General features: G+C 41.5%; 1 protein-coding gene across 3 annotated transcripts in view; it reads right to left on the bottom strand.

The window, feature by feature from the left end:
• Positions 1–15,468, bottom strand: part of exoc6b (exocyst complex component 6B) — a 135,044-nt gene that overhangs the window by 70,958 nt on the left and 48,618 nt on the right. For 2 of the 3 annotated variants that reach the window (XM_086275969.1, XM_086275975.1), the window contains exons 9-15: positions 13,116–13,199; positions 12,238–12,284; positions 7,689–7,809; positions 7,522–7,593; positions 5,995–6,092; positions 5,170–5,275; positions 4,815–4,924 (exon numbers count right to left, since the gene is read on the bottom strand). In XM_086275969.1, coding sequence (XP_086132095.1) covers positions 4,815–4,924; positions 5,170–5,275; positions 5,995–6,092; positions 7,522–7,593; positions 7,689–7,809; positions 12,238–12,284; positions 13,116–13,199 — 638 coding nt within the window. The remainder of the gene's footprint in view (positions 1–4,814; positions 4,925–5,169; positions 5,276–5,994; positions 6,093–7,521; positions 7,594–7,688; positions 7,810–12,237; positions 12,285–13,115; positions 13,200–15,468) is intronic. The other variant, XM_086275983.1, reaches the window with a different exon arrangement.

Here is a 15,468-nt window from a genome sequence, read left to right as displayed (position 1 = left end):
CTCATATCTAATAGTGAACGAGAAGAACTTTGGATAAACTGATAAATGGGATTATTAATAACTTGCAGAACTACACCTAAAAGTACAGCTGCTCCAAATAAATTAGTTCTTAGAGCTTATCATACTTATCTTTGAACACGAATATAATTGTCTTGTGCATGCAAGTCCACTGATACGTGAAAAAATACAGAGTAATGCCAGAGAAAGTGCTTTCCAACTTAAGATCTCTTAAACACAGACAACAGCTGGGAAGACGGAAAGTAACAAAAAAAGAATAGTGACAGAGCTAAGACCATCATTTTTTTTTTAATGAATGCTGCAGTGAACAGATGCTGCAGATGTGGGATGGAAGATATGACGAACTGGGGAGAAGGTGATGCAAGAGCTTGAAAATCAGCACCAGTACGACGTCAGTCTGTATTTGAGTTATTGGAAAGGCAGGTTTGTCTTTTACTAAATGCTTTGATAACACAGATTGAGTAGTTACGATTTACTAGTTAGTTCTAAAGTCAACAGTGCTAGAAAACTCTGCAAAATACTGGCAACAGCAACTAGGACTCCTCACCCTCCTACCAGATGGTATCCTAAGTGACTTCCTTCTCGAGTAATTGCATACACAAGATTTTCAAATGACAAGTGAACTGACCTTAAGGTCAAGGTCACTGAGATTTTTAGTAGATATCAATTTGAAACCACCGATATATTTCCACACCTAACACACCAATAAGTTTGACCATATCAGCCAGGGCTTATAGAGAGCTGACTGGTCCATAACAGCTGTGGCTTTCGAACAGTAGGCAACATATTTTCCATCTTGGGGAATCATCAAGATTTGTTTTTGGCAAATGTGAGATGAACCTTTGTATTATTTTGGTTTGACAGTGGGATTGTCCTTGAAACTCTTCCATGGATGCCATTTTTGCTTAACTATTTCAATGTACTAATGTGCACTGTTTTTTTGTTTTCTTTTACAACGTCCTGGATAAGTCGTCAATGTTTTCTTGGAGTAATTTTGGAAGCCCATTCACTCCTGGGAAGGTTCACAACTGTTCAACTATATCTATATATATCTATATTCAGGGGTAAATACTTTTTCACAGCACATGAACATGTTTGAATTCCTGGAATGCATAGATTTTTGAACTAGTAGGTAATGGTTCCCATGCAAGTCAAATAAGTATGTCGTGACCTCAATTTGTTAGTCAGAACAGTCAGTATAGCTCAGTTGTCACCTCCAGGTTTTATAAAACATGAAAAAAAATGATGGTGATTGGCAAAATGTTCAAATTGTAGCTTAAAAGAGGTAGTTTCCATAATAGTGAGTAACATCACAGTGGGTAGATCCAGTTTTTATTTAAAGTCTATTGTGCGGAAATGCAGAGCTATTGGGTAAATGTTTCGCTATTTGAACTTGGACCAAAGTGGTGGCTTTATCAACCCCAAGGCTAAAAATGTCATCCTTATAGCTACTATGGCAGCTTGCCTGAAACACACAAGTCTAGAACAACAGGAGAAGACAAGCACACATGGAGGCACTAAAGTACACTTGCGCATATGCATGCAAGTGTACCCACTTTCCACCAAATTATAAAAGTGAACAGAGGTTACGGTCAGAGGTCGGAGTGTGGGGGGTGCTTGGGATCAGTGACCAAAGTCCTGCACCATCATCCCGTCTGCTTCCGGATCTGTGTATCCATGTATATGTCTGTTTGAAACAGGCAGGAAGGCATGCCACTGCAGTAACCAGATAGCAGGGTGTGCATGGCCATAAAAAAAAATCCAGCCAGGTCAAACAGTGGAGTCATTACTCTGATTGAGAAGAGCGATTAGTGCTGTCTGGTCAGCAAGAGACCAGAAAGAAACTTTTACTTGAAAAACATCTGTCGGGAACATTTTGACAGGTTCAGACACAAGAGTCCAGACGCGCACACAGAATCGTTTCCACTGTCCAATAAATCTGACCAAAGCAGACTGTATTTGTAGGAATGAGTCCTCAACAAATACAGAAGACTACTACTTCTACTATTTGTGCTCCAGTGAATTCTGCTCATGCTTTCAATTTTTAGCATTTCAGAGAGTTCATATGCTCTAGAAAGTGCCAGAGACACAGGCTTCTTCAGCTTGATTCATTTTCACACAGATCTGTGGCAAAGATGGTGACTAAACTGTCTCTAACACAAACACACAACTGTTCTGCTTTTCTAAACCGATGACTTTAATTAGATGCCTTGGACTTTCTTTTTTCTTTTTCCCCATCCCCAATCATCCCTGCTCCTGCCGCCGTCTCCTTTTTCCCCCGGTCACGGATCAATGGCACCTCCCCAATTCCCAGCCTCCAGGGAGAATCAACTGATGCACACATACGCACAAGGAGCCACTAAACATTCGTAGAGCTTCGTCTACAGAAGCGGACAAGAGCACAAAAATATTAAAGCTATATGACTCAGAGTTACAGGTACAAGTAAAAAATGTTATTCATTTGGAACGCACAACGCAAATCAGAACATGACTCTAATAATGTGTTTCAAACTGAAGGACCCAGAGTCCGTGCTATTCTGGAAGTGAATGTTCAGTTCTTTGTTCTGCTTTTTCAAGCTCAAAGTGAGGATCTTTAGCTTTTACATTAAGCGGGAAATTTGTTGTGTGTGTGTGTGTTTGTGTGTGCTTGTGTGTGTGTGTCTGGCTGAGGCCCAGGCCTGCTGAATCCCTCTGGACAGCGGAAGTTGTTTCCTGATTGCTCATCTTCTCAGTAGAAAAGTAGCTGCATTGTTTTACTTAATTCTTCCATCAACCATAACCCACACACACGCTTACCATTTAACCTTTTCAGAACAGAAGCTGTGTGTGTGTGTGTGTGTGTGTGTGTGTGTGTGTGTGTGTGTGTGTGTGTGTGTGTGTGTGTGTGTGTGTGTGTGTGTGTATGCTGTATCCCACTCGAGCCAGATCTAATGAGACAAAAACCCCTGGTCAGAATGGAAAGAACCAATCAACCAAACGGCGTCTGCTGTCTGCTGAGTGTGTGTGTGTCAGTGAGAATGAATGGGAGAAGGTGTGCAGGCGTTGAAGTTTGTGGTCAATCTGAATCGTTTGAGCTGCAACAATTGATCCTGACCTGGTGAAAATATTTGCCTGAATAAAAAAAAATATGAATATGAATAATTGCTCACACAAAAGCCCATTTCAATGACTTTTGAACAATTTTTTATAAGTACCACAGACTAAAGATAGTTACCCAACGAAATGGTAGAGACTGATGAGTCCGCATCAGTGTGCAGTCATTGCAAATGCAGATTTTGTTATTACTAAAGACAGCTAATACAATCAGCTCTCATCTAAATCTTTTATTGTAAATGATTTTTGTGAGGTGATGAGAGACGACATTTTGTAGGTGAAGTGATGAGTTTCTGGACATTTATGCTTCAGCAGGAAATTTGCACAGTAGCTACGCTGTCACCACGATCTCCCCTGAAACACTGGGCTATAAGCTGCACCTTCATAGAAATGTAACTACAACTTGGGTCGACGCAGCTCCCAACAATCCCGACTACTTTTTCCCCAGAGTTTTGGAATTTTTCAGTCAGAGAATAACAATCATCTCCTCAACATGAGGAATAAGAATCATAGCATCAATATAAGGACTCACAAAATTCCTGGGGTGAGATTTTTGAAACGATCAGAACAGACGTGAGTGAATGTAAAAAGAAGTGGAAAACCTAAATATGATTGCCCCCAGGGAACAAAATAAACCACAGCAAAGAGCAATGGGGGGTGGGGGGGTGTCCTTGCATTCTGTTTGTTTCTATTCGTCTCAAGTCTGAATCAAGCTCAAATGAGACCTTAGCGACTGAACAGCTTCCGTCTATTTTTCCATATATCTTTTGAGCTTCTCTTACAGAGTGAATAATGTGGGGAGTAAACTATTTAAATGAATCACAAAGACATAATTTGATAAGACAAATTCTTCTTCTTTTGTGCTACCAGGAATGTATAACTATTTGGAATGATGTGGGAGATGATCAGAGCGTAACTAGTGGATATGAAAATGCTGTGAGCCTGAGGTTTAACACAGACACCTGCATATTTATCTATTTCATTTGTATTTCCTTTCCTTTTGGGAAGCTTCATTATAGCATCAGATCTATTAGACAATACTGTGCGCAAAAGTCTTGAACAACACCTCATTTCTTTATTTTGTGCCAAACAGGGGAAAACGGCTGCACTATGCCAAATTACACAAGAACATTAGTGGCAACAGGTCTTACAGAGGGATGAATTCAAACTTGGGTCAACATTATTGAAGCAATGTGGGATCATCTTGACAAAGAACAGACCAAAAGTCAGCCAACATCCAAAGAAGAACTTTGAATATCCTTCAAGTAGTCTGGAGAAATACTTAAAGACATGACAAGAAAGCTAAGAGAGTTCAGGCTTTATTGAAGAATAAAAGGTGGCCGTACTAAATATTGACTTTCAAGCTCTTCTCAAATATATACAATTGAGACGTGCGCAAGACTTTTGCACAGTAATGTACATTTAAATGTGTACCAACACAGATTTATTGAAGTGACTCATATCTGGAGCTACAATCCTTTCTGAATCTTGTAAACCACAACTGTCACTGAATGCGTTTCACTGTTTGCTGCCCACAGAAAAATCAGATTCAAGGTGAACAGAACAAATCTATTCACCTTCAGCTGGCTGTCCTCAATCAGTGTTGCCATGCTGCTTATAGAAGCATCTGTAAAATCAAAAGCACTAAACTCTGACACCAGGACTGTCAGTGGCAGAGGAGTGTAAGCATGCAGCGCATGTACCTGAGATGAAGGTCCTCAGAGTATTTCAGACAAGCGTAGATGAACTCTTTTAGCTGGCAGTAGACTTTTGGCACAAACTCTGAGAAGGGAAGCTTCTTTGGGAAGGGAAGCTGGAGGAAATGGGGCGAAAAATAAGAGATTAAGTGAGATTTTACTCAAACTTTAATTCACATACTGCACAAAAGCTAACTTGAGCAAGTTCAAGCATAGAGGTAGTTTTTTCTTGAGAGTTCCTAAAGGGAAGAAGCTTTTGCATGGAAGAAATTAAACTGACATGACTGCAAGAAGCAACATGCAGCACTTTTCAGAGTATAAAACTCTTTTTGCACACTTTTATATCGTCTATGTTCTCTACCTTTTCCAGTTCGGGGTCTTGAAAGGGACACTGGGAAGTGTATTGTCTGTACTCCTCCTCCGTTGAGACTGGGATTGGACTGTAGTTGTCCTGGTCTATCACCTGCCTGCAGAGGGCAAAGAAACAAATAAATCAAAGGTAAATAACTTCCCATCTTCTCCAAAGAGGTCAACACACACCCACACCCACAGAGGATACATATAAACAATCATCCCATTGGGGGTCGTTTTAATTCTTGAGGTTTTCTTACCACCCTGCCCTCTTTCACCACCCCCGCGTCTTTTTGGCACTCCAGAGTTCGGACGTTCCAGCGTTCCATGGAGAGGCCGTGAACCGGAGCGCGCTCTCTCCCTCTCCCCAACAATACAACACAAAATTCCTGTGGCTTCCACGATGTGTGTGTGTGTGTGTGAAAGAGAAAGATGGAGGAAGGAGAGAGGGAGTGTGTGTTTGTTTGTCCGTTCTCACTGCTGCAAGTCCCACTGGTGTCATTGGACAAAAGCGGTGCTGAAACAATGGCACGTTTAGCCCGAATACAAACACGCACTCTCACACTCAGAGTTTTGTAGGGGGTAGTACCCATTGAAGGGCAGAGAATGTTCCGGACGTTGGTTTAAAACACTTCCTCCCTCTGGCTGGTTGTAAAACTTCAAAACCAGGACGTTTCCCACAGACATGCGCTGCTGCACAAATATGTGTGTGTGTACGAGCTTCATGACCGTATCGTTAGAGAGGTGAAGGTCAGTGCGGCACACACTGGAGTATTTAGAACCCAGCTACTGAAAAACAGCTATCAGGAGAGCGTGGAAACAAAACGTTCGCTACCTGAAGGTGACATTCCATCTCTTGAGTAAGATTTCTCCGTACTGCTCCCTCATCTCCAGCAGCATGTCAAACAGCTGAGACACAGGGAAACCATAACCCTGCAGAAGGGAAAGAAGAGCAGCTGCATGTGAAACCATGGTAAATGGTCTGGTTCTTATATGGCACTTTTCTGCTCTGAGCACTCAAATGGTTAACACAACTTGCCTCGTTCACCCACTCACACCCATTTACACACTATGTTGTTTTAACATAAGTGCTTCTATCTAACGTTCACACACATTCATACCCCGATGCATCGGAGAGCAATTTTGGGGTTAGTATCTTGTCCAAGGATATTTCCACGGAGATTGGAGCAGACAGACGAGCCCAAATATTCATGCCTCCACCACTGTGCTTGACAGCTGGTATGAGGTGTTTATGCTGATATGCTGTGTTTGGGTTTCTCCAGATGTGGCACATGTGGTTTGCTAAGATGCAACTTTGCAAACTTAAGCTGTGCTGTCACGTTCTTTTCAGAGGGAAGTGGCTTTGTTCTGGCAAACCTTCTAAGCAGGCCATACTTGTTTAGTCTTTTTGTAACTGCGCTGTTATGAGCTAACTGAGGCTCGTAAAGTCTAAGCTGCAGCTCTTGGGTTTTTTGCAGTTTCTCTGAGCATTGAGCGATCTGACCTTGGGGTGTTTTTACTGGGACATGTTCCTGGGAAGATTGCGACAGCACATAGCTGGCTAACAGGGCTGCTGTCTGACAAGACTTCGCTCTAGGAGGACTAAGTTGATACAGGTGGATGAGATTAAACACATAATTATTTGATTTTTCAAAACAATATTTTGCATCAAATGTCTGAAATGTCAAAATAAAGACTGATGGAAGGACCAATTAAAATGAGGTTGGAAAACAACATGCCTTCAACATAAGACTGAGAGTGTGGTATAAAGAAAACCCAAGGTATAGTTTCCTCTCTGCTGGAAGAAATACAGAAGAATTCCAAAAAATAATAATAAAATAAAACAGAAACGCCCTCAAACATAAACAATGAGTAGAAATTTAGCCATTCAGCAGCACTTCATCTCTGTACATGAATGACTTTTGGACATCGAACCACACATTCATCATTCCCCGCCTTTAATGTGCCTCACTCTTCTCTGAATGTTTCTCCCATCCGGTTTTCACCCACATCCCCTCTATCTCCCCTTCATCCTCTCATACATCACACTCAATCCATCCAGGCTAGTTCATAAATACAGCCAGAAAATAAATGGATGGAGCGCAAACTGACAGCACATGATTAAGGTCCATTTCTAAAAATGGACGAATTAAGACAGAAAGTCTCTCTTTTTTTTTTTTAAGAGGCTGGCAGCAGTCTGTTTTGTAAAAACTACAAAACATGCTTTGAACAAGAATCACGGGCCTCTGGGGTCAAATATCTTAGGAGAACACAACAGCATTTCATATAGCGTGATGCAAAAGGGAACGAGAGGATTTCCTTCCTTTCGAAGTGAAATATTAGGAATTAATCACACACATACCTGCAGAGTATCAGCAAACAGGACAATGAGGTTCTTCAGATCCAGCACCAGGTCAGGGTCGTCACAGTATGACTAAGGAAACAGGAGGGAGGGGTGTGTCTGTGTCATTTCAGACTTTTGTGGAAACATGCATTTCGTATTTAATGAGTGTGTGTGATTCGCCTCACAGAGTGCGTCCTCAGGGCAGCGACTATTTTGGACAGCGCCAACTCCCAGAGCTCCTCTACGTATGCTCTGTTGACCAAACCCTGTGTGGTGTGCAGGACGTGATCCTCCACAACAAAGAAGCTGCAAGCGAGGAGAACAGAGAGACAGATGGAATTACTTAGGCAGTTTGGTAAATATACCTAATCACGCTCCTGCCAAAAGTAAGAGGAGGAGAACAATACCACTCCTGCTGGAGCCAGGACATGGTTAGCTTAGCTTTGCATAAATACTGAGTGCCGGGCTATGTCCAAATCCACCTAGCTCACTGAAGCGCACTAATTTGCATGTTATATTACAGTTCAATATGCACAAAAACCAGGAGGTTAGGTGCCAGAGTGTTTCTACCATTACTATCCAAGAAATAGCTTGGCCTGAAACCTCCAGCGCAACAGCAAATTGTCCTTGTTACAATTCAGATTTTGTACAAATTAAATAAATGAGATATAACTTGAAAAATATTTGAGTAGGAGTCTTTCCTGGATTCAAATTGGATTTGTCTTAGGTGCACTTTGGAAGGGATATACAAACAGATTTAAAGGGACAGTCCACCCGTAAATCAGATTCACATATTTGGCAGAATACTGAGCTGCAGTGACATTTATCCTTTAGACTGCTCTGGAGTTGGCTGCCCAGTTTCTGATATATGTGCTGTAGAGAAGTCTGCCTCCTCTTGAATGTTACAGAACTGAATTGTGCTTTCTGTTTAGTCCCCTACGCACCACAAAAAACAAAAAAAAAACAACACCTAAAATCTTAGCAGCAATGTCACAAATCAAAGCCAGTGATACAAAACCTTCTGTTCAACTAGACCTGAAAACCAGTGGAAACATGCAACTGGCAAAACACTGAAGCAGCTAGCGGGAGATGCCACTAATGTTTACGTGCCATTTCTTACAGATTTTGTTGCGGCAAATCAAATATGACAGTTAAAAGAAGTTGACTTGTTACTATTGAGAACAACGTCTTTATAAAGAAGACTAAACATGAAACATGTTCAGCCTGGTCAAGATGCTGCGTCTCATAAAAGTCATAATGAAATTCTAGTACTAGTTTCTTTTGATAAGGTATACAGCGATTCTCTTCGGATGGAATACGGCAGCACACGGTGTTCTAGGTTATCCTGTAGACGGCGAAGACAACGACGACGGAAAAAGATGAAAAGAAAAAAAAAAAAGAAACAAGACAAGGACGAGTTAAGCAGCTGGAGACTAAGCAGATGAAGAAAATAAAAGGCCAAGAAGACAACAAAGATAAAGAAGAAAGCAAGAAAAAAACTACTTGTGGGAGATGGCAACAAGTCCAGCTGTGTGTTAGCTGTACTCAGACTCGTTGGTAAGAAAGTCTTGGAGGATCAAGGGATACTGATTCTAATACTGCCTCTTGCAAATATAACAGTACTGTCATGTTTTCCGGACCAAGGTTAGAAATACTTTCACATAAGCGAAGCAGTTAAAAGACCAGGATCTAGATTAGGTTTCACTTTATTAATCCATCTGCTGCTCTTGACAATAACTGTATTTTCCATCATGTCAAACAGAGAAATGTGAAATCTGGTTTTCATAAAAATAAAGCTGCTGATCTTTTCTATGACAAATGGTTTTCTTTGGTTCATCTTTCTCTTTATGATCCATTTTTTTCCTACAAGATGTTTTTGTGGAAAACAATCCTTAAAATCAGCTGCAAAGTGAATTAAAAATAATTAGGCAATAGGAACGCAAATGAAAACATGTTTCTGGACTGCAGAGGAAGGGACTGTTCAGAGATATCCCCAATCTCAAATAAAAGACAAACACTTGTGTGGCTTATTTTCACCCTGAGAGTACTTTGGGATGGTTCGAGTCAATTCTGACAACTTTTCCAGAAGAGCTGCCATGTTTCTCTGATTTAAAATCATTTGCAAGTGCAAATGACAGCCAGGCAAACGGCGCATTCGCCCAGCCAGGCGTGCGAGGATGCTGATATCTGAGCACAGCAACAAACCCGTCAGTCACACGTTGTGCTGCTGTCTTGAAATGATGCCTGTGTGAAACGGATCAAATCGCCTGCAAAGTGACTTTGGTTTACATCCACTCACAACACGTCTAACTCAAACCAGTGCCCACCGAGCATTGCCAGGCCACAATGAGCCGCACTGCGGTCGGATCAGTGGCCCGGCTATGCATGGTTACTTTTCTCTTTGCTATTACTGAAGGGAATAAATATGATGAGATTCACTCAACAGATTTTTACTTTTTCCAGCTTTTTCTTCATGTAAGAAACTAAAAGATTTGTGCACTTTTTTTATGGAAGACCAAGCAGCATCTTCTACCTGTTTGTACCACAGTGGAACAAAGCACAAATTTCCCTACAAATCCAACTCATTGAGAAAGAATAACTGTAACTTAAAAAATTGTTGATATGTTGATACAGAACAGCTTCACATTTGAGAAGCTTTGCTTTTCATTTGATTTACATATATGTTGGATTTATGCTTTAAAAGCATCAACCAGAAAACACTTTGGTACAAATTCTGATTTTAAATGTACCACATCCATGAAAGTGATTTAACCTGATTTAGACACGCAATTATTAGGTCAATCCAACTTACATATTAGATTTTTTTATCCCGTCCTATGGACAACTTTCTCCAAGCATCTATCTCTGCAGACTAACATTAACCCAGGGCCAAACTGTTCATACTGAATAAGGTTGCAGGTCGCTTAACATTTGCTATGGTGTCTCCACATCTAACACACATGCTCAGTGTGAACCTGTTTGGATCTGTGAAGAGAATCTGCCAAGTCTGAAGTTCATCAGTGACCTGCACAGATCCCACTCAATGACTTGAGGACCATCATGGAGTCCAATTATGAACGTGAGTAGCACTGGAGGTTATTCTGCTGTACAGTTGTAAAGCTGTTCCTCCTTCCATGAAGGAGAAGATGATGCTGCAGCTAATGGTATAAGCCCTTTTAAGCTCTACTCATGTAACTGCCCATCTACTGGTATCTCCTCCACACCTGAGACTGTGCTGGCAGAGACAGCAAACCTGTTGGCATGTAAGCATGTGCAACCTGTATGCCCTCCTGGTAGCAACTCATGGTAGCAGCAGGGAGAAGGACACTAATACCAAACCCAAGATAAGAAGATAAGGACAGTGACTGTCCACCACCTGCAATCCATTTTTTAGAGGATTGTCCTGTTGTTACTTCTCCAGAGCAACTGTGTCACTTTGATTTGCTCCAAAGAAGCAAAAATTACCTCACCATACTTCAAACTTCTTAACAGGACACACTGATATCGCTGAATTTTATTATTGTTGCACTCTGATGATCGGGTGTTGCATTCATTTTTTTTGAACAGTGTACATACGTTTTTATTAGTTGACCCCTTTTTTAAACTTATAACTGAGTTCATTACATTAATATACATTTCTCTGTTTGCTTATTCATTGGCTCATCAGTGAACGGTATCATTTTCAAATGGATGAGCCGAGCGCCTCAGCTCTCTAATGAGTGTCTCCTGGAGGCAGCCATTTATATTGTGAGAAATCTTCAGTTAGTAAGTTGGAAGACAAACATGGCGTGATGAAGATTTTTAAAAATAAATTTTGATGTCATTTAATGCATCCATTTAATCTTTTTTGTTGTTGTTATTTTGGCAGTTTCAGCCCCCATAAGTTTCCTCATATAAACACGCACAGTTACTAATTAAACATATATAATAACTCTGGTTTTGTGGGCATGCACAACTATTACATAAAAAAAATAAATGCAGATATTAAAGGAAGCCTTAGTTGGAGTTATTTTGAAGTGTTTAATGTCAACAGAGAGCGCAGATGAAAGAATATTAGGGTGGGAGACATGGATGAAGAAGCACTAGTGGATAACAGACAAAGGATGGCACTTTCCAGCACTTCAGATGGGAATAACAGACCTGAGGGTGAGTGCATGAGTCTGAGCTGATGTCCAGTGTTTATAGAAGCGTCTGCTCCAGCAAGACAGACAGAAGGAATAACAGCAACACGCCAACCGCCATCACACACACACTATCAATCCTCACTGCTGCGTGCATGTGAGGGAGAACGAGCGGACATGTGTGTAGACGCAACATAGAAGTGGGACGGAGTGACGGATGAGAGGACAGTAAAGAAAAGGTGGAGGATGGGGTGTGAGTGGGGAAAAAAGGGGGGCAGGAATAACAGCAGGAGAGGAGGGAGATGAAAAGATGTCAAATGATCACAAGTCACTCAGAAGAAATGAAATGAGGTGCTGTTAAATGCTGAATGTTTGCTTTCACTCAAACGTGCCTCTGCCAAGGTACACAGAAATCTCACAATGAGCGGGCGGATGGTCGGTCGGTGGAAATCTGTTATGAGCCATTTTGAAAATATTTACAACTATTTCTAAACAGACGTTTTCATTCTGACCTTTTGGCAAAAGTTCACTTTCAATTAGGGTGAAATTAAAGAAGGAAATTAGAAAAACTTCAAGGAGTAGGAAATAAATAAAAGCGGGCGGACGAACTTACCCAACAATCTGATTGAAGTACCGCCGGTATCCCTCCAGAGTTTCATGCTAGAAATAAATAACAACACAAAGGCCAAACAGAGGGAGAAACAGGGAGTTACTAATAATGTGAAAATATACAGATATCAGAATAACAGGAAACAAACTTATACCAGATTACTCAAATATATGCATCTAAATTCTTTGTTTTATGCATTAGCAACATCTGTTCATCATTTTCAAGTGGCAGAGACATTGACTGTAATTCTATGTGAGGTTGTCGTATTTTTCATCATAACAATTTTGTCCAACCACTGTTTATCTGCTTGTTTACAGGATAAAGGGTGCAGGCTTTATAATAGAGTCCTGCAACAGGAGGGTAATTACATTTAATTTCAGTGTATTTAATGTTCGCCTTCAAAATAAAAGCTGCAAATCTTGAAACACTCCGGTTGTAGCAGTAAGGCAAAAGCTTTACTTTGAAGGTGAATGTTCTCAGTTTCTGGTTTGTGTTGCACTTTCTGCAGTTTCATTTCGTTGGGCTAAACAAACTCATCAGTCCTCAGTTTATCGTGTTTCTGTGATCTTTCTACCTTAAGCCCAATTTTAAGGTGTCCAAAACAATCATGAGAAGGTTTCCTTTGCAGCACCATATACCGTTTTTTTTTTTTTTTTTTACCAGTAGAAAGCCAGCCACCACAGGCCAACATGTCGGGGTATACATCGGTGGTTGCCAGGGGTCACTAGCCAGTCTAGGCCTGTGTGACTGAGGCCTTGGCTGTTCAAACAGCTTGAGAGTGTGTGTGTGTGCGCAGGGCTAGGGTGGAGTCAGTGTAGTTAGGAGTGTGTGGACATAACAGTGCATCGAATAACACACAAAGTGAGGGTGCGGAGTCATACCATGTTAGAGTGGGGCTGCAGTACGAGACGGGCCTGTTTCCTCCTTTGCTTTCTGTAGTAGTTCTCAAACACATCACGCAAACCCTAAAAACACAAACTGGAGGTAAGACCGGCTGCAGGGATGGACTGCAAGTACAGCCTGTGAAGCGCCAACAACACAAGCATACAACCCAGTGTTTCAGGTTAATCGAGGTTGGTAGACAACAGGGGAAGAACTCATGTAATGAGGTACAAAATCAAAAGGGTAGACCCACACGAGGATGGAGAAGGTCATGTTAGTGCATACGTGAGTAAGAGGGAGATAGGGAAGCTGCCTTTGATGGCTGGCTAGCGTCACCGCTCAGACATCAAACTAAAACGTACCCACGCAAGAGACACAGAATCGGCTGTCTAAACTTGACCATCTCGTATCTGTTCCTCCCATTACACTGAAGCTCTCTCGCCCTTATCTCTGTTGTGCTAAGATAGACCACAAGTCTCTCTCTCTCTCTTTCTCTCACACACACACGTATCCAGATCCCACAGTAACCGGTGAGCTCAGAGATAAAGGCCCAGGAGTGGGCAGATAACATGACAAGCTCCCTGAGCTACTGACCAGACCAGCGCACGTATATCTACCCAGCTGACGTTGCTGTTGTAGGAGGTCAGATACAGGAATAAAAATACACCACAAACACAAAAACACCACTGTTTTACCAACTTTGACATTTGACAGCTTCAAAAATAAATGAATACACTTTGTCTTTAATTATGACAACACAACTGCTCTGTTGGGAACATAGGGTGCCAGCATTCAAGTAGAAGTCACTTTGATATGCTCATGACAAAAAGCAACAGCATCACCAGGCAGTATAATATGCTCCATCGTAAAACAGCTCGGTCAGCACCGACCCAAATGCCACAGAGCATCTATTGGATACCCTGGAACAACTCCAGTCCTCGAGGCCTAACCCCACTGCCAATCACCTGGTCCCAGAAAACACAGACCGAGTGTGTGCTGTGTTCATGCTAGCCCTCCATCTGGGATCAGACAAACGATGTTGAAGGCGTCCCTCCTCACGGTACAGTTTCTTTTGAGAAATATGAAATTTGTACATTCAGAAATTACATTTATGTTCATGTTCCCTGCAGTCCATTGCCTCAGTTATTTAAAGAGATTGGAATTTAATAATCAATACCATGATTAGCTTCCAACGTTATACTTTAACCAATTCTCTAATGCTGCAGCCACATTAGTTGTGATCTCATCATCTTTGAAACGGCTGCAACAACTGCCACCTTCAATCCGATTTCAGTGCATCATGACGGCAATGAAATGGCGACAAGAGTCAGTCTGCTGTTAGTTTCTGATTGGATGTGCCACTGCCTTAAAAGTAGCAATTAAAATGGTCGCCACAATTACCTGCGATCAGTCGCCAAATATGAATATAATACGATGGGCGTCATATTTTGACTCTAGTGTCTCTGAGCCATAAAGGACAGTTTCCTTTCTCGCTCTCCGTCTGTTGCCCTTTTGTATTTCTAAGGTTTGCAAACAACCTTGTCCTTCATGCTTTATCTGTCCGCGCTCCTTTTCAAAACTTAAATAAAGAAAAAAAGAATATCAACAAAAAAGTATTTGTTAAAAAAAAATTAAGATCTAAAGTGCTGTATGTGGATTTTGGCATCATGCTCAGCTACACTCTTTAGTCGTTCCCTTGATTAAACCGTGCCCTTTGAAAACAAAGATACCAACAAAACAATGTGGTGAATGGTAGAAATACAGCTCTCCCTGGTAGTGTGTCAGAACTAGGTTGAGCTTGTTTGGAGGTGACAAAACTGTTTTTTAATTCCCAGTTTGACCCTCAGTGGAACAATGTGTATTCAACAAATGAGAGGCATCAAACCGCTGTGAACTCTGCATTATACAGCGCTCGCTGTCCCTGAGAGAGCGTGAGCACGGGGTGAGAAACACGGGCTGAGATCAGCACGAGTGTTTGTGCGACAATATAACATCACCAGAGAAGGTGAGGAGAGATAAACGAAACAGAGAGGAGCTGAAAGAGAGAAGAACACCAGCAGGCGGAGCCAGCAGAGAATCAAAGAAAGAACGGATCAGACAGCACGAGGATCAGACGTGAATAAATTACAACAACATGAACCCGACAAAAACCTGCTAACAAAGAAAGACAAATGTTTCTAGTAACTGCTCACAGACTATTTATGTTCATGGCACCAGCTTTCTTCTGATTGGCTGCCCCACACAAACATAGGGTGTGAGGAACTGGTGGGTGGGGCTTGTCTACTCCTGCGCTCCATACTGTCTGAGATGACCATACTGAGAATGTACCTGTTCACACACCAACTTCATTAT

Source organism: Aulonocara sp. 'chitande type north' Nkhata Bay, linkage group LG3, assembly GCF_057382095.1.
Source record: "Aulonocara sp. 'chitande type north' Nkhata Bay isolate Kocher_YH1m ecotype deep benthic linkage group LG3, A_spYH_male_GT1.1, whole genome shotgun sequence".
Classification (NCBI taxonomy): domain Eukaryota; kingdom Metazoa; phylum Chordata; class Actinopteri; order Cichliformes; family Cichlidae; genus Aulonocara; species Aulonocara sp. 'chitande type north' Nkhata Bay.
The sequence above is the reverse complement of the archived record's forward strand: the minus strand, read 5'-3'. Positions and strand labels throughout refer to the sequence as shown.